This window comes from Orcinus orca, chromosome 7 (genome assembly GCF_937001465.1).
Source record: "Orcinus orca chromosome 7, mOrcOrc1.1, whole genome shotgun sequence".
Lineage (NCBI taxonomy): Eukaryota > Metazoa > Chordata > Mammalia > Artiodactyla > Delphinidae > Orcinus > Orcinus orca.
Window position 1 is genome coordinate 14,087,967 of NC_064565.1, and position 26,754 is coordinate 14,114,720.

General features: G+C 39.8%; 1 protein-coding gene across 1 annotated transcript in view; it reads right to left on the reverse strand.

The window, feature by feature from the left end:
- CNTNAP5 (contactin associated protein family member 5) overlaps positions 1-26,754 on the reverse strand; it is a 903,219-nt gene that overhangs the window by 273,525 nt on the left and 602,940 nt on the right. Inside the window, exon 12 of the mRNA XM_033400123.2 lies at positions 10,874-10,993. Coding sequence (XP_033256014.1) covers positions 10,874-10,993 — 120 coding nt within the window. The remainder of the gene's footprint in view (positions 1-10,873; positions 10,994-26,754) is intronic.

Below are 26,754 nucleotides of genomic sequence, written 5' to 3' on the forward strand. Positions count from 1 at the left end.
CTCAAGATTTCAGTGCCCTTCCCTATAAAATGGAAAGAATGGCACCTTCTTCACATGATTGCTAGAAAACCTGAACGACCTCATGGATGTAAAACGCCTAGCATGGCACCTCCAACAAATAGATGCTCAATTAAATGTTAGCTGTTTCTAGGACAAGATTCAGCTCAGAGGGCATCTCTTCAAGCACATCTTCTCTGAGCACTGTCCCCAGTCTCCTCATATCCCTTGATTTAACCACCGTGTCCTTTGTACTCTTTCTGCACCATCTATTGGCTTCTATTCCATCTTCCACACCAGGCGGAAAATATCTGTTTACAAAGTCTGACTCCCTTTCTGAACTGTGAGCTCCTTGAGGACAAGACAAGCATCCATTCTGAAACCTTAGGGCTTATCTCCATCAGTGCTGAAAAATTTATTTAAGTGGCTTATCCTGGATGGCCAGCTGAATAACTGACTGGCTGAATGAATGAATGAATAATGTAACTGAACCCATGAACAAATAATTGTGGAAATGAATAAATGAGAGAATTAAAGAATGAGTAAATAAATGAGAGTTTAATAAAGGAATTCAAGAAATGTTAGTAAAGGGGGGGTGAATTTATGAATGAGCAAATAAGTCAATGGAAATCACATTGCAATCATTCTCCCCACCCTTGTGCTGAGACTCCTGTCCTTACCCCCTGTGGTTGGAGCCAACCGGCGTGCTAAGCTGGTGTGAAAGGCATTTCTCTAAGTGCCTGTGAAAACGCATGGCAATTCAAAGGTGACAGTGCTTTACTTTCTGAGTAATGCTACAGCTTTATGACTTAGTAGTTTTCTTTAATGGCCCAGTTTAGCAAGAGATTATGCCACCTGCCGCCAGTCCAGAGAGACCCCTTTAAAACTTGGGCCTTCCACATAAGCAGATCCACTCCCCAGCTTCACCTAAGAGACCAGCCTTCTGGAAGCTCTATGTGGTCCCCACGCCTTGGCTGACAGCATGATGTATTAAACAGGGAGACAGACATTTAAAAAAAGCTTCCCTCTTCTAAGCTGGTGAACGACCATTCTTCAGCCCCAAAGAGTCCTCTGGAAAACACTTGATTTACAGAAAGCAAATTGTCCCTCTGGAATAGAAGCAACAACACAAGGATTATTCCAACTGGTTAAACTGCTAGCGAGCCACCATGCGTATGTCACCCATGAGCGAGTCTCAACTGAGAAAGGATGCTTGGGCTACCAGGGACACAGCCTGTGGTCTCCTGTCCGGATCGATCTGAACCTGCTGCCCACAGAGAAGCGACATGTTTCCAAAGGAAGGGGGAAGAAGAGAAGGAGAAACACCTACATTTTCTCCACCACTTGCTCTGTGTCAGTCACTCTCCAACATTGTTTAAATGTTAACTCATTTAACTTGACTAGATACCAATCATAAAAAGCTAGTGTCATCACCCGTCATGTACAGAGGGAGAGACTGAAATACAAAGACCAGGGGCCTTGTTTGTGGCCCCTAAATAATTATAATAGATAATAACGATCATAATTTGGAGGATGTAATAAATACCAGACATTGTCCTAAGACTTTTAATTAATGCATATGAACACATTATACAACAATGTCCTTCAAAAATTGTAAGCCATGAGTAAGGAGCTTGGAGTTTGCACAGGTAGAAGGGGAAGGGGATGAGGAAGCATGGTCAGATCTGTTCTTAAAGCATCACTCTTGCTGTTGTGTGAATTATGAATCAGAGTGGGAAAGATCCGGGTGTTTTCCTACCACAAGGACATGAGATGATAAATTCTGTGGACTTGGGGGACCGTGTCTTAATCACTTCTATATCCTCAGTGCCTTGTCAGTGCCTGGCCAGAGCAGACAACCAATGCATAATGATTCAAAGAGAAGAAGGTTGTCTCCCATGCTTTAGACCCCTTTTATAAGAAGTACTGCATACCAGACATAGCAAAAAACTTAGATCTGATGGCTCTAATTGGAATCCTCTTCGTATAACTTACTAACCTCATTAGCACATTTGTAAACAGAGAACAATATTCCAGCTACTTCACAGTGATGCATCTTGAACTAGTCCTGTGCCCAGTAGATATTTGGCACAGTTTTACAGCCTGTAATCAAGTCACAATTTTTTGGCAACAGTACTTCTGCAATGATGGCTATCCAAAATATGATTAAGAAAACAAACTTGAGAACTTGAGCCCAGCTTGTCCTTGTAGAAGAATTTGGCAGGGCAATGGAAGCTAATACTTCCTTTTTGGTGTGTGTGTGTGTGTGTGTGTGTGTGTGTGTGTGTGTGTGTGTGTGTGTGTGTGTGTGTGTGTGTGTGTGTGTGTTAGCAGTGGAGTGTTCGGGGGGTAGAAATCAGCCAACAGGAGATACCAAGACAAAACTTAATTACAAATGCACATGGGACCAACAATTGAATTCTACTTCTCTTTGGTGTAAAATAAAGCTGCAGAAAAATAACAATGCACTAAGAAGTTCAGGGAGAAATAAATGTGCCATAAGTAAGTGGTCTCATCCTATGTCATGGGTAACTCTTGTATCCTGTACACTCGCATACCCTTGTGCAGGCCATACATAAAACTGTAAACTCAGTGATGTTGCTCTAACTTTGGGAAGCAAGGCCAACAACTGTTAGACCAAACTGAATGGACACATTCCTTTCTTTCTGTCAGTGACTTGGATGATAATCTATTACCTGCAATCCCACTGCATACTTATGTACAGGAATATTGGAGAGACTTTAATTGCAGCTTCTCTGCCTACTCCATTATGCATGCTTTGATGAGTTTTAATGAAGCCAGAGCCTGCTGCCAAAGGAGTGAGAAACAGAGCCTCATAATAGCAAGAATGTTAAGATATGGAAACTTGCAAGGTGGTTTGCAAATGCATTAGGAGCTCTTTGAGAAGGAAAACAAGTTTTGCTTTCAAGATTTGGCTAAACCTTCCTTGCAAACTTCTTGCAATGCCTGATGATAGCTGTACAGGTCTAGATACACGAAACGGCATTGTATCCATCAAGACGGGAAATAACTGTGTTTTTGTTAGAGGTTCTAGACAATTTTGCATCTCAATATGCAATTGTACTGCACAGAGGAAGAACAGTGTGTGGCTGGGAAACATCTTTTAACATGTTGACAAGGTGTCCTGTTAACATTCAAAATGGCAAAATGTAAACAGTTGAATGAGTTGAAACGTCAAGTTCTAGGGAAAATCTTCTCAGAGTGCCTCACCCTTCCAATTCTGCTTTATTGATACGGGAAGCTTCCCCTCAGAAATGTTCCCTCCAGGCTCCTAGAAATCCCTCCAGTCTCTGAAATCTCATGGCAATGCAGAAGGAATAAAGACAATATTTCTGGCAAGAGGAAATAGCTATCTTTTGCAACTCGGATGGCCTTATAGATGTTATCTATACCACTAGAACAGCAGTGAGAGTGAAAGAGGTCATGGTTAATATTACATCATGATATTTGGCTACTCTGTTTCCTGATCATCTACATTTGGGGGCTAGGAACTTTGCAGGTATATTCTATTTCTCAGATTAATCTCGAAATGAAGACATTTTTATTCTCCATCTTCCTGATAAGGAAACCAAGATCCAGAAATGTTAAATGACTTGTCCAAGGTCACATGGCTAGAATGTGCCAGCACTAAAATAGGAACTCCAATGTGACTCCAAAACGTGTTCCTCCCACTACTCATTCTTACGTTTGGAGAAAAGAAAGGGTTTGTGGAGGCTGCATAGCAGTGAGAGGTCTTGGGGGCAATGAGTAGCAGGACACTTTTCACTCTTGGACTTGCAGAAGAGGTTGCAAATAGTAGGAATGACTCAAGCCCAGTTAAGAGTAGACATTAAGGCAATATCCATGGTTCCAAACTGTCATTGATGTAATGGGTCAGGGCCTTAGTCTAAGATAAATTATGGGAAGTGGAAAGAAAAAATAGAGAAAGGCAGAAATTAATCTTCAGTTTGGCTATGATTTCTCAGCAGTCCATTTACACTGGACTCCTTAGAGTATGTGTAAAAGTAGATCCAGGAATTCCTGACACTCTGTCTCTCATTTTCCATCCAGGACCTCACAGTCCCATGGAACACAGAAGTAAACATCAGTGGTTATAATGCAGTGTGATCAGTGTCATGGTAGAAGTATTCAGAAAATGAGAGGAGAGCACACCCAACCTGTAGGTACCAAGTGCATGAGTCAAGGTTCTCCAGAGAAACATAACCAACAGGATATAAAAACCATATATATATTTTTTCCAGTGCATAATTGGCTCACAAGACTGTAGAGGCTTGGTAAGTCCAAAATCTGCAGGGTAGACCAGGAGGCTGGAGACCTAGCAAACAGCTGCAGTTCAATCCCAAAGACAGAAGACAGTCTGCTGGCTGACTTTCTTCTTGCTTGGGGGAGGTCAGTTTTTGTTCTGTTAAGACCTTCAACTGATTGAACGAGGCCCACCTACATTTTGGAGGGTATTCTGCTTTATTCAAAGTCCACTGATTTAAGTGTTCATCTCATCTAAATAAAACCCTTCACAGAAGCATTAATGATAATGTCTGACCAAATATCTGGACATCATGACTCAGCCAAGTTGAGGATATACTTACCACATTCTCGTGTATCATCAACACACACTTCCTGTACAGGTACCTCAGATGTTCGCTAATTCCAGCTCCTTCCTGCACCCTGCTCTTTCTCCACTTCTGTCTTTCCCTTTGCATTGATCCCCGTGACCAGCACTTCCTCACTTCCAGATGGCATCTAACCTATCCTGTGAGTCTACCTTACGTTCATTTTCATCCAGCAATACAATTCTGAGTCCTACTAGATTCCTTGTTGTCTCAAATGCATCCCTCCTTACTTGCCCAACTAGACCGGTATAGCCAAGGATGATCACAATCTTTACGTCATCGGCTGAAACTGTCCACATTCAGGTTAAGGGGACTTTTACCACCAGGTAGTGGCATGGAACCCACACGCCCTTTGAACAAAACATTACATTCTGGCATATGTCACAGTTTCCCTTAGTTGTCCACTTGCCCCTTAATTATTTTTATTTATTTATTTTTTTCGATATGCTGGCCTCTCACTGCTGTGGCCTCTCCTGTTGCGGAGCACAGGCTCTGGATGCGCAGGCTCAGCGGCCACAGCTCACGGGCCTAGCCGCTCCGCGGCATGTGGGATCTTCCCGGACTGGGGCACAAACCCGCGTCCCCTGCATCGGCAGGTGGACTCTCAACCACTGTGCCACCAGGGAAGTCCTCCCCTTAATTATTCATCACTTGAGTGGCTTATCAACTTTTAGAGTAAGCTAGCTCTCAAAGTCTCTCCTTCATGTATGTTTTTTGCATTCATCTTAACCTCGCTTCGACTGAACCTGCAAACGGCGGTCCTTTCTGCTTCAGGTGGGAATCTAATGGACAAATCCATGCTTCATATATTTGCATGGCTTGTGGATTTCACTCACCACGCCCACCTCACCACCATCCTTGATCCTTGATGAATTCAAATCATGTTTTCCCCTAGGCTTCTTTGGACAGTTCTTTATAGACAATATATTTTCCATTTGCCCCACTAGATGTACTTTCCATCCTTCTACAGCCTTCTCTGTGCCCAGGAAGGCTGACTAAAGGCATTACACCAATAGGTGCCCTTGCCTTCTGAATTCTAGTGGAATTTGCTCGATGGAAACCTAGGAAGGAGACTGGAAGGGGTGAGGAGAGACTGAGGTTACTCCCCAAGCTCCCTGATGGCTGTTCCCAAATACATCACTGCTGCCTCAAGGCACGGCTTCTTCACATCCTGCCCTCCTTCTTGCTCTGGCGAAATGCCCTCCCTTCACCTCCATGGGCCTGATGGTAGGAACATCTCCTTTGTTACTAGCTCTATAGTACAGTATATTCCCATAATTTCTTCTTGTACATTCATCCCTTTGTAAACAGTCCCTAATGTAAGCCAGATCCGGTCCTCCAGAGAGGGGAACAGTGCTAAAGACCGTGTATAACCTGAGGATGGTGGCTTGTTGTTGGTACTCAGAAAGTTGCTCATCTTTCCTTCAGGGTCAGTTAAATAGTCTGGCATGCTCAAGAATGATCTGATAAAAACTGGAGTTTGGGATTAACGTATACACACTACTATATATAAAATAGAGAACCAACAAGGTCCTACTGTATAGCACAGGGAACTCTACTCATTCTGTAATAACCTGTATGGGAAAAGAATCTGAAAAAGAATGGATATATGTATATTTATCACTTTGTTGTACACCTGAAATTAACACAACATTGTAAATCAATTGCACTCCAATATAAAGTAAAAATTACATTAAATTGAAAAAAAAATCTTCTTTTCCCTGGAATTAAGATAGCCGATTTCCTTGCTGGGAAACTATAGTTCAGATTATGGATCTTCAGAAACTTCTGCTTGTCCCTAATCAAGTCACTGTGATCCTTTTATTTTCTAGTTATTCAGGTACATGTATTTTTCAGTGTTCTAAACTAGCAACTCATCCTGGTGAGTTGGGTGGTCCCCACAAATGTGCAGGATCAAGGGACCCTGGAACCTTGTTCCTGACATTCATTTGCTCTTCCTGGAAATGCCTTCCTTTGTGCCTTCTTCTGGCCAGTTCCTACCCTCCATCCAGCTCTTAGCGACGTTTCCTGCCTGCCTGATATCTCTTCCACGAGTGGCTGGTTTAGGTGCCCCTCTTGTGGGCTCTCAACACACACTACACATGCGCTATCCTTGTCAAGATAATTTAATTGTTGCTGTGTCTTTTCCATGATTAGCCTGTGGAGGAGACTGAAATAATACTGTTATGTGTTGAACTGTGTCCCCCAAAATGATCGCTTAAAGACCTAACACTCTGTACCTGTGAATGTGCAAGGCCTTAATGGGAAATAGATTCTTCACACATGTAATCAAATTAAGATAATGTCATACTCCATTAGGTTGGGCCCTAAGCCGACATGACTGGTGTCCTTATAAGAAAAGAGGAAACAGACACACAGACATGTGAGGGGAAAATGTCACTATGATGTAATCACACAGAAACAGGGAGACAGTCCCAGGGATGCAGAGATCGAGGGGCTGCTTATAGGAGCCCAGGAGCACCCACGGGTCAAGCAAACTGCCAGACGCTAGGGAGAGGCCAGGAAGGAGACTCCCCTACAGGTTTCAGAGGGGTTGTGGCCCCGCTGGCACCTTGATTTTGGTCTTCTACCCTCGAGAACTGTGAGACAATATACTCCTGGGGTTTTGGAAGGCACTCAATTTGCGGAACGTTGCTAGACCAGCCCAAAGAGACTAAGACAGACACGATTGTGTACCCTTTGCAGTTTGTGCAGTGCCTGAAATGTGCACATTTACATTGAGCTGAAATGAACTGTACATCATTTAGAGATAGGTTAAAAGTAGGCCAAGTGTGTATTCCTGAAGAAACTTAACTCTATCTTTCTCATCCTTCTTCCTACCCCCTAGTGTCAGAATGCAGCCCAGGTTATGGCACCCTGTCGAAACCTGTAGAAGCCTAGATTCGGTCCACTTTACCGATAAGCCTAATCACCCCCTAAGTTACTCCTATAATTTGTCCTACTGTCCCCATGCAGAGATCACACTGCCTTACACCAAAGAGGGCAGCTGCTCGCTGAGCACTCGTGGCCCTCATCTCCCCAGGATCACCCCGTGGCAGGTAAGATGCACAGACTTAAATCTCCCGGGAGGGGCAAGGTGCCACCTCACCTATAGAAATGAGGATCTACCCCCAGGGTACACTGTAAAGAGAGATGTGAGGCAGCTGGGATTCAGATTTACAGTTTTCCACAACTAAAACCCGCCCTTTACCCTGATGACATCCATTTGCAAGTATCTGCAGACTTAGGGGAAACTTCTCCTTTTCTTTGGAACCTCAAATGATCTCGCAGGGAGTTCTAAATGAGGGAGGCCTGAGGGCCCACTTAGCTCCAGATCCTTGTTTTTGAGATGCACAGCCAGGCTGGGAGCACCCAGCCGACTGGCACAAAGAGCAGTAAGAGAGAGAGCCCAGGTTCCCTGTGTCCCAGCTTGGTTTACACTCTCTGTGTTATGCCCCAGGAATATCTCTGTAAAGTGCAGAGACCAGTGGCTTTGTGCTCTTAGAAACCAGAGTTAAACACACAGCAAGCCTTCTCTGGCCATTTCCTCCCTCCTTCCGTTCCCCCTTCTCCTCCCTCCCCCTTCCTCTCTTCCCTGGACCACTTTGTCACACTTTTCCTAGTGTCGTAAGTCACTCAATTTAAGAACAGTTAATACTGACAAATAAAAAATTATGTATTTCATTATCGTTATATTTAGGCATTAAAAATGTTTGTCAGTTAAATATGGATGTAATTCGCCTACACAGAAGTTGGCTTTTACTTGTACAGGTATTTTAAGAAAACAAAAACAAACACCTATATAGTTTGCAATTGCATGTGACCAGAAAAGCATATTTCAAAGAAACCCCCAATCGTGCACAACGCACCCTATCAATTTTGGGACATAACTCAGAGGTCCTGATGCCTTCAGCATCACATCAGCAAAACGACAACATTTAATATACATAAACATTCATCTTTAGCCATTCCTGGACAAAATATCAAACATAAATCCCGAGAGAAGTCTTTCCAAAGAGAGGCAGAGCATTTCATGTAAATGACATCTATGAATCAGTGTCATTCTACTTATATTATTTTGGAGAGTTAAATTTGTCAAGCTATACTTAATGTATGTATTTTAATTTCAAACTATATATTTTAATGAAAATAGGATGTCTATGCTTGTGTCTTAAATGCATGGTATAAAAATACACATTTAAGAACCTATATATTCATAGAAAAACACACATATGCATTCATAGCAAAAAGTCCCAAGGAAATTCTAACAATCAAATATCAATAGCAATCCCTGGATTGTGGTTTGTAGGTGACTTTAACATTTCTTCAGACTTTTCTTCTTTTCCTTAAAGTTTCCATAATTAGCATTGATTATTTTTATAACAAAAATAAAAGCATGGCTTCAAGCAAAACATAAGCAATACAAAGCATCCAATTAATGTTTTAGTGATATAGATTATTGCTGCACCAGAAGGTCTTGTTTGCTTCCTGAGTCTTGACTATTAGTCCCAGGATTTATTATCTCAAGCAAGTCATGAAATTCTCATGTGCTCTCTCCTTCTATGTAAGATAGAGTTAAAAATATCCGCCTCATATTTTTGTTGCCAAGAATTAAAGAGATGATATTTGTAAACTCTCAGTTCAGTTCCCAAAGATGGTAGGAGCTGAGTCATTGATGCCATTACCACAAATCCTCTTATTATTTGTCACACCCATCACTCAGCAGGCACTGATCTCCTTTGCCTTGTTCTGCAAGCAAAACACTTCCTCCTTCTTTTGTAAATTGTGGACTGGGGACAAACTGCATCAGAATCATTTGGAAAGCTCAATAGAAGTACATTTACTGAATTTAGAATTTCTGGGTCTGCAAAGTCTATTTTTAGCATGATTCCCCAGAGAGCCATATGTTAATTAATTTTGAAAATAACCAAGATCCACGGAGAAGCCTACTTCTTGACCAGGTTGTTGAACATTATAGGCTGGCACAACCGTGAAAAGAAAACAGTAACGCGATTTCTAATTATGTTATAGGCCTATTGAGAAGCAGCTAGCATACATCTTGAAGAGATGAAGTATGATGGAAATGAAATGAAATGGCATCCAATTCCATATAACTACCATTTTCTGCAGAAAACCTGTAGCCTTTTGTATTCAGATGGGCAAATTACTGCTAAATGTCCTCAATCACCATTTTGGCAATGGCTTGCTTGCATTTCTACCTGTGATACTGCATGCTATTTTCCCTGATTTTACTGCCTCATGAATGACAATGACTATGCCTTATTTCTCTGCATATCCTGTGTGGCCAGGACAGTGTCTGACTATAGACAGACCTCCACAGATGTGGTCACCCTGTTGCAGTGAAGTCTGGGGCCTGAGGACTCAAAGAGCCTTAATAGGTTCCTACTTTTCTTCTTCATTACATGATTCTGCTGGTGTCTCCGAAGGCCAGTGCTCAAAACAAACAAACAAACAAAAAATGTGTATGTGCCAACTGACATTCTAAACAGAGGGAGTGCTTGCATTGCTATATTTTTAAATAAATATTACATCAGGTTTGGGGTGTGGAATTATTTTTTTAAGAATAAATTAGTGATCACATGCTGCTTCTAAACCCATGTAATAATTGGCTCTTAATACGTCCGTAGGCACTTTAGAAAAAAGTGGCAAGATATTATGAGATTGCCAGGGAAAATAGAAATAGCTCAGTGTTTTGGTTAGGCATCTGCGGGATAACTACCCTGGCTAGTTACAGCAATACAGATGATTTTGTTTCATCCTCACAACTCTAAGAGGCAGGAACTACTATTTCCATTTCACTGATGCAGAATTGAAGCTCACAGTGACCCTCGGAGTCACACGGTCCTCAGAGCCAGACCTGAATCAAGCTTTCCCACTTCCTGAATCAGGGCTTTCTATTGATTTTAACTTTTGTTTTTTTGTCTGTTGGGTTATTTTCCTTCTCTTTCTGTTTTTGCATTTTAAGAGAGACATGACCTTGTTCAGCCCTGCAGAAAATGCTTGATATTTAATTCTTGGTTCAGTGGAACCTTGTCAAGACCATTAACAGGTTTTCTTCTCTCATGAAAATAACCTAGCTGCTAAATCCTATTATTTACCTAAATACCATTTCCCCCCTGAAGTTGGTCCTTTAAATTTTTATTTATACAAGTGTCCCCTTCCAGTGGATTTCCCTTTGCATCACGTAGTGACATGAAGCGTGAGTAGGAATTCTGCACCCTTACCTGTGATGTTGCAGTACACTTGGAAAGGTCCCAGGGTCCCACTGCCATCTGAGTCGATGTAGAAGAAACCAGCTGTGTTGCCGTGGTGCCTGTACACCTCGCAGGATTGCTCATAGAGGGCTGGAAAGACACAAAGGCAGCAGAGAAGAAACTTGGCTTGGCTCTGCATATCCCTTTGGAGGATCAGTAACTCCTACTTATTATATTTACTTTCAATTGTGATTTCTTTCCTTTCTCCTATAACCTCAACTTTCTCCCCAAGCCTTAACAAACTAGTGCCCCAATGTTTGATGGGCTTGCATCCTCCATTCATCCTAATGTTCATTCTTCTAAACAACTCCGAGTTTACATCCTCCAAAATGTCTCCCCTTCCCTCTTAAACAGCCCTTCCCTATGCTGATGTGTCTATCCTTCCCCTACACTTGCACAGCTGTGAAGCTAGGGCATCATACACTGTTCTGTCTCCTGCAATAGTTACAGAATCTTTAAGAGTGGTGGCAGTGTGTAGTTTGAGGCTGTGTTCCAGCATCTAGCAGAATGCCACACTCACAGTGGGAGATCAAAAGTTAAAAATGTACAAATAATAAATGCTGGAGAGGGAGTGGAGAAAAAGGAACACTCTTATTAAACTGTTGGTGGGAATGTAAATTGGCGCAGTCACTAAGGTGAACAGTATGGAGGTGCCTTAAAAAACTAAAAATAGAGCTACCATATGATCCAGCAATCCCACTCCTGGGCATATATCTGGAGAAAACTCTAATTCAAAAAGATACATGCACCCCAATGTTCATTGCAGTGCTGTTTACAATAGCCAGGTCATGGAAGCAACATAAATGTCCATCAACAGAGGAATGGATAAAGAAGATGTTGTATATATATATATATATATATATATATATACAATGGAATATTACTCAGCCATTGAAAAGAATGAAATAATGCCATTTGCAGCACCATGGATGGACCTAGAGATTATCGTACTAGGCAAAGTAAGCCAGATAGAGAAAGACAAATATCATATGATATCACTTATATATGGAACCTAAAAAAATGCACAAATGCACTTATTTGCAAAACAGAAACAGACTCACAGACAGAGAAAACAAATTTATAGTTACCAAAGGGGAAAGGGTGAGGTGGAGGGATGAATTAGGAGTTTGGGATTAATATTTGCACACTCCTAAATATAAAATAGATAACCAACAAGGACCTACTGGAGAGCACAGGGAACTATACTCAATATTTTGTAATAATCTATAAGGGAAAAAAATCTGAAAAATTATATATATATATATATATATATATATATATGTATATCTGAATCCCTTTTTTGTACACTTGAAACTAACACAACATTGTACATTAACTATACCTCAATAACAAAATGTTTGATTAGTGAATGTAAAACTGAATATACAGTCATGACTTTTCATTTATAAAGTAAAATGACACGGTCTTATTTCTATATACCCAGAACTCAGCACAATAACTAACATATAGTAGGTGCCCAATCAAGTTTAGTCCATTTTGACTTAACAAGCATTTACTGAGTTCCTCATATGTGTCAACAGTGTGGTGGCCACCTAACAACAGACCAAGGATGTGGCAATGAGTCTGTGCCTTAGAAAGCTCGTAGCCTGGTTACAGCCATAAAGATCTTTATGTGCTCAGAGAGAGGCAGACACAGCTGTCCTGAGATGGGATACTTTGAACAGTCTGAAGGTAAAAGAAATTTATAAATCTCATTACACCCACATGCATGAATTTGGTAGGGTGGAAAGGAGGATCTGCTGCTTCACACATGAGAAAGTAGAATGTTGTCTGATGCTTGAGACAAAATAATGTAGCTCAGAGCAGCAGGTACGCGTCCAATATTATGTCATCCTCCTGTGTTGAAAACACTTCAGTGGCTCCTAACAGTTTTAAAGATAGAGCACTAACTCCTCACCTTAACTACCATGCCCCTGTGACTAATGTCCCAGTCCAGGAATACGAAGCTGTAGTTTGACATGATCAAGTGTGAGGGGCGCTTCAAATAATTCATTACAAATAAAGTTCTAAAGCTTGAGAGGCTTGGACTTTGTATAAATTAGAGTGAATTCAAGGTGATCCTTGTACTCATGTAATTCTCCCTTGCAGTCATACACTGTTTCTGAAGCTGTGGGTCCATGGGAGTGTCAGTTTGCACCCTGCATATTGAGCATAACATATAGCTTAAACCTGGCCTAAACCTGATAACACACCAAGGTGTGTGTCACAATCTGATAACACACCTGGCAACCTCTAAGATAACTCATCAGCACCTCTTGGCATTCACGCCCTCCCCTTGAGTGTGGTCTAGACTTACTGACATGCTTCTGACAGAAGATGATGTCATTGTCAAGACCAGGTTGTAAAAAGACACATGGCTTCCAACTCGGGTTCTTCTGGAGCACCTGCTTTCAGAGAAACCGACTGCTAGGTCCTGAGGTAACCCTTTGAAGAGGTCCACAGCATGAGCCTGGAAGCTTCTCTCCAGAGTTTTAACTGAAGTGACAGTAGCCCTGGCTGACACCTTGAAGGCAGCCCCAAAGGACTGGACCAGAACTACCCAGCCAAGTTGCTCAAGGACCCACAGAAACTATGAAGTAATAATGTCTGTTGTTTCCAGAGGATAACTTTTGCTGTAATTCATCATGCAGCAGTAAAGAGCTAATATACTCTCAAAGCATTAATTTTCTCATGCAGTTATAGGCATAAAAAAAGAGTCTATCTAATACAACTGAAGTAAGGACTCAGAGATAATCCACGTTCAACACTTAGCATAGTACTTGGCACGTAGGAAGTGCTTGATAAATATAAACTATTATTATCATTAATGTTAAATTGTTCCATGCTATGTCACCTCTTATTTTTTGTCAATGTTTTGCTTACTTAATTTTTTTTCATGAATCACAAGACTTGTTAAGAAAAACCAATAGGCCTTACCTCCCTTCTGTGCAGAGATGATGACATTTATTTCTTAGCTTATTCTTTTGGTATTGACTATTGTATCTCTAAATTGTATGTCTATACTGCTACTTCTTGATTTTCCATATTTATAGGTCATCTATTCACTTACCAATAGGAAAGATGAGAATTTAGCTTTTTTCATCACCTCTCCCCACATACAAAGAACTTTCGGTTTCCACATACTGCCAATATAATAGGATCACAATTTTAGTTAGATCAATCATTACTGTTTATGTTAATACAACAGAAAGCATGCTATTCACGAATGTGGTTGTTTCCTTTCCTGAACACAATTTCATTTTTCTAGAAATTAATAACTGTCTTACTCTTCTTCTCATTTGCCTTATTTTCTAGGTATATATCACAAATTTAACTACAAATTCACTAACAACTCTCTAAAATGCCTTCCAAAATATATCCAGGTGAAAACTAATTTAAATGGATACCTATGAAGAGAGAAAGAATGGGAGAAAGGGGACAGGGACAGAAACTAGGCCTTTCTGAATATGCCATATTTTTAACTTTGAATCAATATAAATATTTTTAAAAACAAAATTAAATATACTAGAAGAAAAGGTGCAATTCATAAATATGGAAAGGAAACTAAATGAATTTAACTACAAATTATTTCAAGTGATATTTAAATTCAGTATTTTCTTCTTAACTTTTTATCACAAAAAATCCAAATACATGCAAAGAGCACAGAGAGTAATAAAATAAACCTGATATCACAACTAGCTTCAACAATAACCACTATTTGGTAATCTTGTTTCATCTCTAGTTACCTGCGTTACCAGTTATGCATTGCCACGTTACAGACCACTCCAGAACTGACTTAAGACAACAATCATTTCATGATTCTGCCCTCAGCAGAATGAAATAAAGACCAATGAAATAAAGAATTAGAAAATAATTATGAAGGATTGCTAAATCATTAGATGAAAAGTTGAGGGGGTCCTTTTTTAGTGGATGGATTAAATTAACAATACCCAAACTCACTGATCAATCTCAACACACCCAAAAGTGATTATCAAGATGCCTGCAACATGAGGTAATAAGAAATACACAGCACCACCTAAGATACATTCTTGCCAAAAATTTGAAGTTGAATCTAATCAAGTCCTGAGATTTAAACACTAACTCACAGTAAGAGGTAAAGAAACACACTCAACATTATAAAAACACAATCAGTTAAATTCAGATTCTGGGAACATCTGACTCAGTCTCTTCAACAAATAAATGGCAAAAAGGGGGATAGAAATGCAGGAAACATATCAGTCAAACACTGCGTATGGACCTTGTCAAGATCCTGATTCCAACAAAGCAAAGACAAAATTAAGAGAACCAGAAAAATTAAAATCAGATTTGGTATCTTTAAATATTTTTAAAAATTTGCTTGGCTATGATAATGGTAGTGTGGTTATGTTCTAAAAGATAAAACGTTCATCTTTGTCAGAGATACATACTTAGGGGTTTGTAGTAAAATGATTATGTCCACAATCTGTTTGTTAAAATACTTCATCGAAAACAAAGAGGGGCATAGCGGAAACAAAAATGGTAGCCTACTGATAAATACTGAAACAGGGGAGGGTACATTGGGGACAATTATACTATTCTATCTTTTTGTGTATGTTTGAAAACGCCTCTAATAATTATTATTATTTTTTAAATATTTGGACATTTCAGGTACTCTATGGATTTCAACTTCTTCGAAAAACTATCTTCTGGATCTTTCTGACCTGTGGCAATCTGGACTGGTATGCATCCAACCTGGCACATAGCTGTCTCCTCTGGCCATCTCCCCACCATCATGCTGGACATTCCCTCTTGAAACTAGCTTCTTCCCACAGCATAATTCCCTCGAAATCCACTTGAGTTGTTTCATGCACCAATAGTTTATTTCTGTTTAATTGCTGAGTGGCATCCCATGGTATGGATATACCATGGTTTGTTTAGCAGTTAACCCATCATAGGACATTTGGGTCATTCCCAGGTTTAACTCCCCTGGAGGCTTTCCTCACCCCCCACCACCTCTGAATACTCTCTTTTTAACAGCATGCAATTCTTGATTCATTGATGAAATATATCTCTAAAATCTCTGAAAATATTAATTGTAATAGAATTTTTTAGAAAATTTTCTTCTTTCTGTGTACATTATTTCCTCCAAGGTAGGGGTGTGTGTGTGTTTATGTGCTCACATGCTTAATTGGCTCACTTGTTTTGTGATTATTTTGGTCTCTGTTTTATCTGGCATGTTAGACTCTTTTCTGGGATGTCAGGTAATCTTGTGTGGTCCTCTCGTATTTAACAGTGGTCAGCACTAAGTGTCAGCACTAAGCAAACGTTTGTGGTTTGTCCTCCATAGGCTTTATTGTAGGGTTAAGTGGCTGGACAACTCCGTGGGAAACCCTCATGTTAATGTCTGCAGGGCTTCTCCCTTGGTCTTGCTAGAGTCTGTGATTTAGAGGGATATGTTACATGAGATTTGGAAGGTGGAAGTGACACCACACGCATACATTTTACACCTGTGAGGTCGATGCAGGGCATGAGATGCTGTTGCAGATGACACACCTTGCTGCTTATCTTCTGACTTCAGTTGCAAATGTGGGGCAGCCAAGCCAGCTGGTATTCCAGATGGGCTATCTCTTCCTTTAGCTTCCCTAACTCCTGGCCAGGTACACCTTACATCTCTTATGATCACCTCATTATTAAAGTTGAAGGTTGGGAAGTAGTAAGGGGCAAGGTGGATCAGCTGCTGACTGACAGGACCATTAAAAAAATCAATTACTATTGTTTATGTGAAGTGTTAGGAGGAAGTGAAAGTAAATTCATATGTTCAATTCATCAACACTTCCAGGAAGTACAAGCATGCTACTTGTTGATTAAATTGTTCTTTCTCTACTGCATGCCTAACACACTATATAACAAGTACTCTATACACACATATTGTAAGACTACTGATTTTTCAGTTAACTCTAGCCTCTGAGAAAAGTAAACAAAAGAGATATGGTTCTGATCTCAAGTAATTCAGGCTCTTAAACTCATCAAAATTAATCCCAATACAGATAAAAAATTTTAAAAGACCAATTCCTATAAAAGAAAGAGAAAAGATATTTAAAGACTCCATAAGAAAAAAATACAGCAGGATCCCATTTTTTTCCTTAGATAATTCTTTAAAGAGCAGATAATCCTTAATGCTACTTATCCTTCTCCAAAAATCTTCCAAATGTGTTATATGAAGTAAGTATAAAGGTGATCCCCAAACCTGACAGACCACACAAAAAGAAAAATTACAGCCTCACTTATGAATACAAATTTTTAAATTACAAAAATATTGGCAAACAATACCCGATAGCATATTTAGAAAGGAAATTATGACCATTTGGGGGGCTTAATCCAAAAATGCAGGCATGGTTCAATATTAGAAAATATACTCTATATATAGTCATCATAATAGGGCTAAGGAGAAAAATGATATGATCTCTCCACTCATTTAAAAGATAACTAACATGAAAACACTAGAATTTCCCACTCAGGTCAGAAAAAGAACAAAAACAAGCATCTTCATGATCTCTACTAATATTTCACATTGTGTTAGAGTTTCAGTCATTGAAATTAGAAGAGAAAAAACAACGGGTGGAATACAAATTAGAAAGGAAGAAGTTATACTCTTTTCATGGATAATCAGATATCTAAAAATACTAAAATAATCAGTGTAAAATAACTAAAAACAAAAGTTGTAAGCTATAAGATTAACATATGGAAATCAACAGCTTTCCTCTATTACAGGCAAAATTAGTTAGAAAATATTGATAGTGAACTCTCCTTTACAATATCAAAGGGAAAGAAGAAAGAAAGAATGAAGGAAGACAGGAAGAAGAAACAAAAGAAGGGAAGGGAAGAAGGAAGGAAGGCAGGCAGAAAGGGAGAAAGGAAGGAATATCCCCAAGTGTAAATTTTATGTGAAACATTCAACTGCAAAATAAGAAAACTATAACATATGCCTAAACACACAAATAAACCTGAACATCTTCTTAAGATAACATTTCTCCCATAGTTAATGTATATATTTAACACAGTGTTAACCAAGACACCATTAGGTGTTGAGTTTGTCTGCTTGTTTTGTTTGTTTGTGCTACACAAATTGACTATAAAGCTCATTTGGAAGAACGAACAAGCTAGTCAACTGAGCAAGGAAAACACTGAAAAAGCAGAGCTGGTGAGGCCAGCTTTAATGGATCTATATCTAATGTGGATGGATGGATGGATGGATAAATGGATGCATGGATCAAGAGAACAATGGCCAGAACAGAAAATCCAAGACATCCAGGTGCACAGGGAAATTCAGTATATGATAAAGGAAGCAGCTCAAATCAATAGGGAAAAAAGTGACTTTTTAATAATTGGTGCTGGGATAACTGGGAAGCCACATAGTAAAAGATAAAATCAGATCCACACCTCATACCGCAGATCAGGACCAAATTCCAAACAAGGGATTTAAATACCAAAAAATCAAATATGTAGATATTTGAAATAAGAAAGAATTTCTTTATAACCTGGAAGTAGGAAAAACTTAACTAACAATGATTCAAAATCCAGAAGCAATAAAAGAAAATACAGATGAACTTACTTATATTAAAAAATAAATAAAGGAGATAAAGATAGCGGAAGAGTAAGACATGGAGATCACCTTCCTCCCCATAAATATATCAGAAACACAACTACAGGTGGAACTGTTTCTACAGAACACCTACTGAACGCTGGCAGAAGACTTCAGACCTTCCCACGTACCTGGGTAGGGTAAAAGAAAAAAGAATAAACAGAGAAAAAAGAATAGGGACGGGACCTGCACCAGTGGGAGGGAGCCATGAAGGAGGAAAGGTTTCCACACACTAGGAAGCCCCTTTGCAGGTGGAGACTGCGGGTGGCAGAGGGGGAAGCTTTGGAGGCACGGAGGAGAGCGCAGCAACACGCGTGCGGAGGGCAAAGCGGAGAGATTCCCGCACAGAGGATCGGTGCCTACCGGCACTCACCAGCCCGAGAGGCTCGTCTGCTCACCTACTGGGGTGGGCGGGGCTGCGAGCTGAGGCTCGGGCTTCGGTCAGATCCCAGGGAGAGGACTGGGGTTGGCGGTGTGAACACAGCCTGAAGCGGCTAGTGCACCACGGCTAGCCGGGAGGGAGTCCGGGAAAAGGTCTGGAGCTGCCGAAGAGGCAAGAGACTTTTTCTTCCCTCTTTGTTTCCTGGTGCGCCAGGAGAGGGGATTAAGAGCACTGCTTAAAGGAGCTCCAGAGATGGGCGCGAGCCGCGGCTATCAGCGCGGACCCCAGAGACGGGCATGAGATGCTAAGGCTGCTGCTGACACCACCAAAAAGCCTCTGTGCAAGCACAGGTCACTATCCACACTGCCCCTCCCGGGAGCCTGTGCAGCCCACCACTGCCAGGGTCACGTGATCCAAGGACAACTTCCCTGGGAGAACGCACAGCGCGCCTCAGGCTGGTGCAATATCACGCTGGCCTCTGCCGCCGCAGGCTTGCCCTGCACTCCGTACCCCTCCCTCCCCCCGCCTGAATGAGCCAGAGCCCCTGACCCAGCTTCTCCTTTAACCCCGTCCTGTCTGAGCGAAGAACAGACGCCCTCAGGCGACCTACACACAGAGGTCGGTCCAAATCCAAAGCTGAAACCCGAGAGCTCTGCGAACAAAGAAGAGAAAGGGAAATCTCTCCCAGCAGCCTCAGAAGCAGCGGATTAAAGCTCCACAATCAACTTGATGTACCCTGCATCTGTGGAATACATGAATAGACAACAAATCATCCCAAATTGAGGAAGTGGACTTTGGGAGCAACAGTATATATATATTTTTCCCCTTTTTCACTTTTTGTGAGTGTGTATGTGTATGCTTCTGTGTGTGATTTTGTCTGTATGGCTTTGCTTTTACCATTTGTCCTGAGGTTCTCTCTGTCCATTTTTTATTTTTTATTACTTAAAAAAATATTTTTTTCTTAATAATTATTTTTATTATAATAACGTTATTTTATTTTACTTTATTTTATCTTCTTCTTTCTTTCTTTTTTTTTCTCCCTTTTATACCGAGCCATGTGGAGGATAGGCTCTTGGTGCTACAGTCAGGCATCAGGGATGTGCCACTGAGGTGGGAGAGCCAAGTTCAGGACACTGGTCCACAAGAGACCAACCAGGTCCATGTAATATCAAACAGGGAAAATCTCCCAGAGATCTCCATCGCAACGCCAAACGCAGCTCCACTCAATGACCAGCAACCTACAGTGCAAGACACCTAATGCCAAACAACTAACAAGACAGGAACACAACCCCATCCATTAGCTCAGGGGCTGCCTAAAATCATAATAAGGCCACAGACACCCCAAAACACACCACCGGACATGGACCTGCACACCAAAAAGACAAGATCCAGCCTCATCCACCAGAACACAGGCACTAGTCCCCTCCACCAGGAAGCATACACAACCCACAGAAACAACCTTAGCCACTGGGAACAGACACCAAAAACAATGGAAACTACGAACTTGCAGGCTGCGAAAAGGAGATCCCAAACACAGTAAGTTAAGCAGAATGAGAAGACAGAGAAACACACAGCAGATGAAGGAGCAAGGCAAAACCCACCAGACCTAAGAAATGAAGAGGAAATAGGCAGTCAACCTGAAAAAGAATTCAAAATAATGATAATAAAGATGATCCAAAATCTTGGAAATAGAATGGATAAAATACAAGAAACGTTTAACAAGGACCTAGAAGAATTAAAGAGCAAACAAACAGTGATGAAAAACACAATAAATTAAAAATTCTCTAGAAGGGATCAATGGCAGAATAACTGAGGCAGAAGAACGTATAAGTGACCTGGAAGATACAATAGTGGAAATAACTACTGCAGAGCAGAATAAAGAAAAAAGAACGAAAAGAATTGAGGACACTCTCAGAGACCTCTGGGACAACATTAAACGTACCAATATTCGAATTATAGGGGTCCGAGAAGAAGAAGAGAAAACGAAAGGGACTGAGAAAATATTTGAAGAGATTATAGTTGAAAAACTCCCTAATATGGGAAAGGAAATAGTTAATCAAGTCCAGGAAGCACAGAGAGTCCCATACAGGATAAATCCAAGGAGAAATATGCCAAGACACATATTAATCAAACTATCAAAAATTAAATACAAAGAAAAAATATTAAAAGCAGCAAGGGAAAAACAACAAGTAACACATAAGGGAATCCCCATAAGGTTAACAGCTGACCTTTCAGCAGAAACTCTGCAAGCCAGAATAGAGGGGCAGGACATATTTAAAGTGATGAAACAGAAAAACCTACAACCAACATTACTCTACCCAGCAAGGATCTCATTCAGATTTGACAGAGAAATTAAAAGCTTTACAGACAAGCAAAAGCTAAGAGAATTCAGCACCACCAAACCAGCTTTACAACAAATGCTAAAGGAAGTTCTCGAGGCAAGAAACACAAAAGAGGGAAAAGACCTACAATAATAAACACAAAACAATTAAGAAAATGGTAATAGGAACATACGTATCAATAATTACCTTAAATGCAAATGGATTAAATGCTCCAACCAAAATACATAGACTGGCTGAATGGATACAAAAAGAAGACCAGTATATATGCTGTCTACAAGACACCCACTTCAGAACTAGGGACACATACAGACTGAAAGTGAGGGGATGGAAAAAGATATTCCATGCAAATGGAAACCAAAAGAAAGCTGGAGTAGCAATTCTCATATCAGACAAAATAGACTTTAAAATAAGGACTATTAAAAGAGACAAAGAAGGACACTACATAATGATCAAGGGATCGATCCAAGAAGAAGATATAACAATTGTAAATATTTATGCACCCAACATAGGAGCACCTCAATACATAAGGCAAATACTAACAGCCATAAAAGGGGAGATCGACAGAAACACAATCATAGTAGGGGACTTTAACACCCCACTTTCACCAATGGACAGAGATGGAGTTAATTGATATTTATAGAACATTCCATCCAAAAACAACAGAATACACATTTTTCTCAAGTGCTCATAGAACATTCTCCAGGATAGATCATATCTTGGGTCACAAATCAAGCCTTGGTAAATTTAAGAAAATTGAAATCGTATCAAGTATCTTTGCCGACCACAATGCTATGAGACTAGATATCAATTACAGGAAAAAAATCTGTAAGAAATACAAACACATGGAGGCTAAACAACACATTACTTAATAACCAAGAGATCTCTGAAGAAATCAAAGAGGAAATCAAAATATACCTAGAAACAAATGACAATGAAAACAAAAGAACCCAAAACCTATGGGCTGCAGCAAAAGCAGTTCTAAGAGGGAAGTTTATAGCTATACAAGCCTACCTTAAGAAACAAGAAATATCGCTGATAAACAACCTAAACTTACACCTAAAGCAATTAGAGAAAGAAGAACAAAAAAAACCCCAAAGTTAGCAGAAGGAAAGAAATCATAAAGATCAGATCAGAAATAAATGAAAAAGAAATGAAGGAAACAATAGCAAAGATCAATAAAACTAAAAGCTGTTTCATTGAGAAGATAAACAAAATAGATAAACCATTAGCAAGACTTATCAAAAAAAAAGGGAGAAGAATCAAATCAATAGAATTAGAAATGAAAAAGAAGTAACAACTGACACTGAAGAAATAAAAAGGATCATGAGAGATTATTACAAGCAACTATATGCCAATAAAGTGGACAAATTCTTAGACATGTACAACCTGCCGAGACTAAACCAGGAAGAAATAGGAAATATGAACAGATCAATCACAAGCACTGAAATTGAAACTGTGATTAAAAACCTTCCAACAAACAAAAGCCCAGGACCAGATGGCTTCACAGGTGAATTCTATCAAACATTTAGAGAAGAGCTAACACCTATCCTTCTCAAACTCTTCCAAAATATAGCAGAGGGAAGATCACTCCCAATCTCATTTTACGAGACCACCATCACTCTGATACCAAAACCAGACAAAGATGTCACAAAGAAAGAAAACTACAGGCCAATATCACTGATGAACATAGATGCAAAAATCCTCAACAAAATACTAGCAAACAGAATCCAACAGCACATTAAAAGGATCATACACCATGATCAAGTGGGGTTTATTCCAGGAATGCAAGGATTCTTCAATATACGCAAATCAATCAACGTGACACACCATATTAACAAATTAAAGGAGAAAAACCATATGATCATCTCAATAGATGCAGAGAAAGCTTTTGACAAAATTCAACACCCATTTATGATAAAACCCTCCAGAAAGTAGGCATAGAGGGAACTTTCCTCAACATAGTAAAGGCCACGTATGACAAACTCAGAGCCAACATCATCCTCAATGGTGAAAAACTGAAAGCATTTCCACTAAGATCAGGAACAAGACAAGGTTGCCCACTCTCACCACTATTATTCAACATACTTTGGGAAGTTTTAGCCACAGCAATCAGAGAAGAAAAAGAAATAAAAGGAATCCAAATTGGAAAAGAAGAAGTAAACCTGTCACTGTTTGAACATGACATGATACTACACATAGAGAATCCTAAAGATGCTACCAGAAAACTACCAGAGCTAATCAATGAATTTGGTAAAGTAGCAGTATACAAAATTAATGCACAGAAATCTCTTGCATTCCTATACACTAATGATGAAAAATCTCAAAGTGAAATTAAGAAAACACTCCCATTTACCACTGCAACCAAAAGAATAAAATATCTAGGAATAAACCTATGTAAGGAGACAAAAAACCTGTATGCAGAAAATTATAAGGCACTGATGAAAGAAATTAAAGATGATACAAATAGATGGAGAGATATACCATGTTCTTGGATTGGAAGAAACAGCATTGTGAAAATGACTCTATTATGCAAAGCAATCTACAGATTCAGTGCAATCCCTATCAAACTACAAATGGCATTTTTCACAGAACTAGAACAAAAAAATTCACAAGTTGTATGGAGACACAAAAGACCACGAATAGCCAAAGCAATCTTGAGAAAGAAAAACAGAGATGGAGGAATCAGGGTCCCTCACTTCAGACTACACTACAAAGCTACAGTAATCAAGAAAATATGGTACTGGCACAAAAACAGAAATATAGATCAATGGAACTGGATAGAAAGCCCAGAGATAAACGCATGCACATATGGTCACCTTATCTTTGATAAAGGATGTAAGAATATACAATGGAGAAAAGACAGCCTCTTCAATAAGTGGTGCTGGGAAAACTGGACAGCTACATGTAAAAGAATGAAATTAGAACACTCCCTAACACCGTTCACAAAAATAAACTCAAAGTGGATCAAAGACCTAAATGTAAGGCCAGACACCATCAGACTCTTAGAGGAAAACATAGGCAGAACACTCTATGACATAAGTCACAGCAATATCTTTTCTGACCCACCTCCTAGAGAAATGGAAATAATAACAAAGATAAACAAATGGGACCTAATGAAAATTAAAAGCTTTTGCACAGCAAAGGAAACCATAAACAAGATAAAAAGACAACCCTCAAATGACAGAAGATATTTGCAAATGAAGCAACTGACCAAGGATTAATCACCAAAACATACAAGCAGCTCATGCAACTCAATATCAAAAAAACAAACAGTCCAATCCAAAAATGGGCAGAAGACCTAAAGAGACATTTCTCCCAAGAAGAGATACAGATTGCCAACAAACACAAGAAAGAATGCTCAACATCATTAATCATTAGAGAAATGCAAATCAAAACTACAATGAGATATCATCTCACATCAGTCAGAATGGCCATCATCAAAAAATCTACAAACAATAAATGCTACAGAGAGTGTGGAGAAAAGGGAACCCTCTTGCACTGTTGGTGGGAATGTAAATTGATACAGCCACTATGGAGAACAGTATGGTGGTTCCTTAAAAAACTAAAAATAGAACTACCATACGACCCAGCAATCCCACTACTGGGCATATACTCTGAGAAAACCATAATTCAAAAAGAGTCATGTACCAAAATGTTCACTACAGCTCTTTTTACAATAGCCAGGACATGGAAGCAACCTAAGTTTCCATCAGCAGATGAATGGATAAGGAAGATGTGGCACATATATATAATGGAATATTACTCAGCCATAAAAAGGAACAAAACTGAGTTATTTGTAGTGAGGTGGATGGACCTAGAGACTGTCATACAGAGCGAAGTAAGTCAGAAAGAGTGAAACAAATACTGTATGGTAACACATATATATGGAATTTTAAAAAAAAAAGAAAAGAAAAGAAAGAGAAAAAATGATCAGAAGAACCTAGGGGCAAGACAGGAATAAAGATGCAGACCTACTAGAGAATGGACTTGAGGATACGGGGAGGGGGAAGGGTAAGCTGACACAAAGTGAGACAGTGGCATGGACATATATACACTAACAAATGTAAAATAGATAGCTAGTGGGAAGCAGCCGCATAGCACAGGGAGATCAGCTCAGTGCTTTGTGACCACCTAGAGAGGTGGGATAGAGAGGGTGAGAGGGAGGGAGATGCAAGAGGGAAGACATATGGAGACATACGTATATGTATAACTGATTCACTTTGTTATAAAGCAGATACTAACACACCATTGTAAAGCAATTATACTCCAGTAAATATGTTAAAAATAAATAAATAAAATTTAAAAAATAATAATATGTAAATAAAAAGAAAAATATTTTAAAAAATGAAACACTTTCTGGATGGCAAAAGATACCATAAACAAATTAAAAAGACAGATTTACAAACTGGGAAATGTGATTTATATCATAATGCATTAACATTTCTTAAATACTTTTAAAACTAACATAAAGATGAAAACGGCAACAATATGTTGAAACACATTTTGAAGATATGAACAGACCGTTCACAGAAAAATAAATTAAAATAAATCTAAAACAAAGGAAAAGGGCTTCCCAGGTGGCACAGTGGTTAAGAATCCACCTGCCAATGCAGGGGACACGGGTTCAAGCCCTGGTCTGGGAAGATCCCACATACTGCCAAGCAACTAAGCCCGTTTGCCACAACTACTGAGCCTGCACTCTATAGCCCATGAGCCACAACTACTGAGCCTGTGTCCCACAACTACTGAAGCCCATGCACCTAGAGCCCGTGCTCTGCAACAAGAGAAGCCACCACAATGAGGAGCCCACGCACAACAAAGAGTAGCCCCTGCTCACCGCAACTAGAGAAAGCCTGCACGCAGCCATGAAGGCCCAACACAGCCAAAAATAAATAAAGTATATAAATTTATTTAAAAAAAACAAAACAAAGGAAAAGATTTCTCACGTTGCTCATAATAAAATATGCTAATCAAAACTGGACTGCCAGGGCTTCCCTGGTGGTGCAGTGGTTGAGAGTCCGCCTGCCGATGCAGGGGACATGGGTTCGTGCCCCGGTCTAGGAAGATCCCACATGCCACGGAGCGGCTGGGCCTGGAAGCCATGGCTGCTGAGCCTGCAAGTCTGAAGCCTGTGCTCCGCAATGGGAGAGGCCACAACAGTGAGAGGCCCGCGTACCAAAAAAAAAAAACAAAAAAACTGGACTGCCATTTTTCATGAATCAAATTAGCAATAATCCAAAAGATTGAGAACATACTCCATTGGCAAGTCTGTGAGGGAAAACACACTCTAATGTATGGATGAGAGGGATAAAAATCATGCAAATACTAGGTGTGAAATTTAGCATTATGTAGCAAAATTATATGGGATTTACACTTTGACCTAGAAATCTCACTTCCAGTGACCTGGTTCAAGAAACACTGGCCAAAAATTTTTTTTATAGACTGAATGTTTGTATCCCTATGAAATTCATATACTGAAGCCCTAACCTCCCAATGGGATGCTATT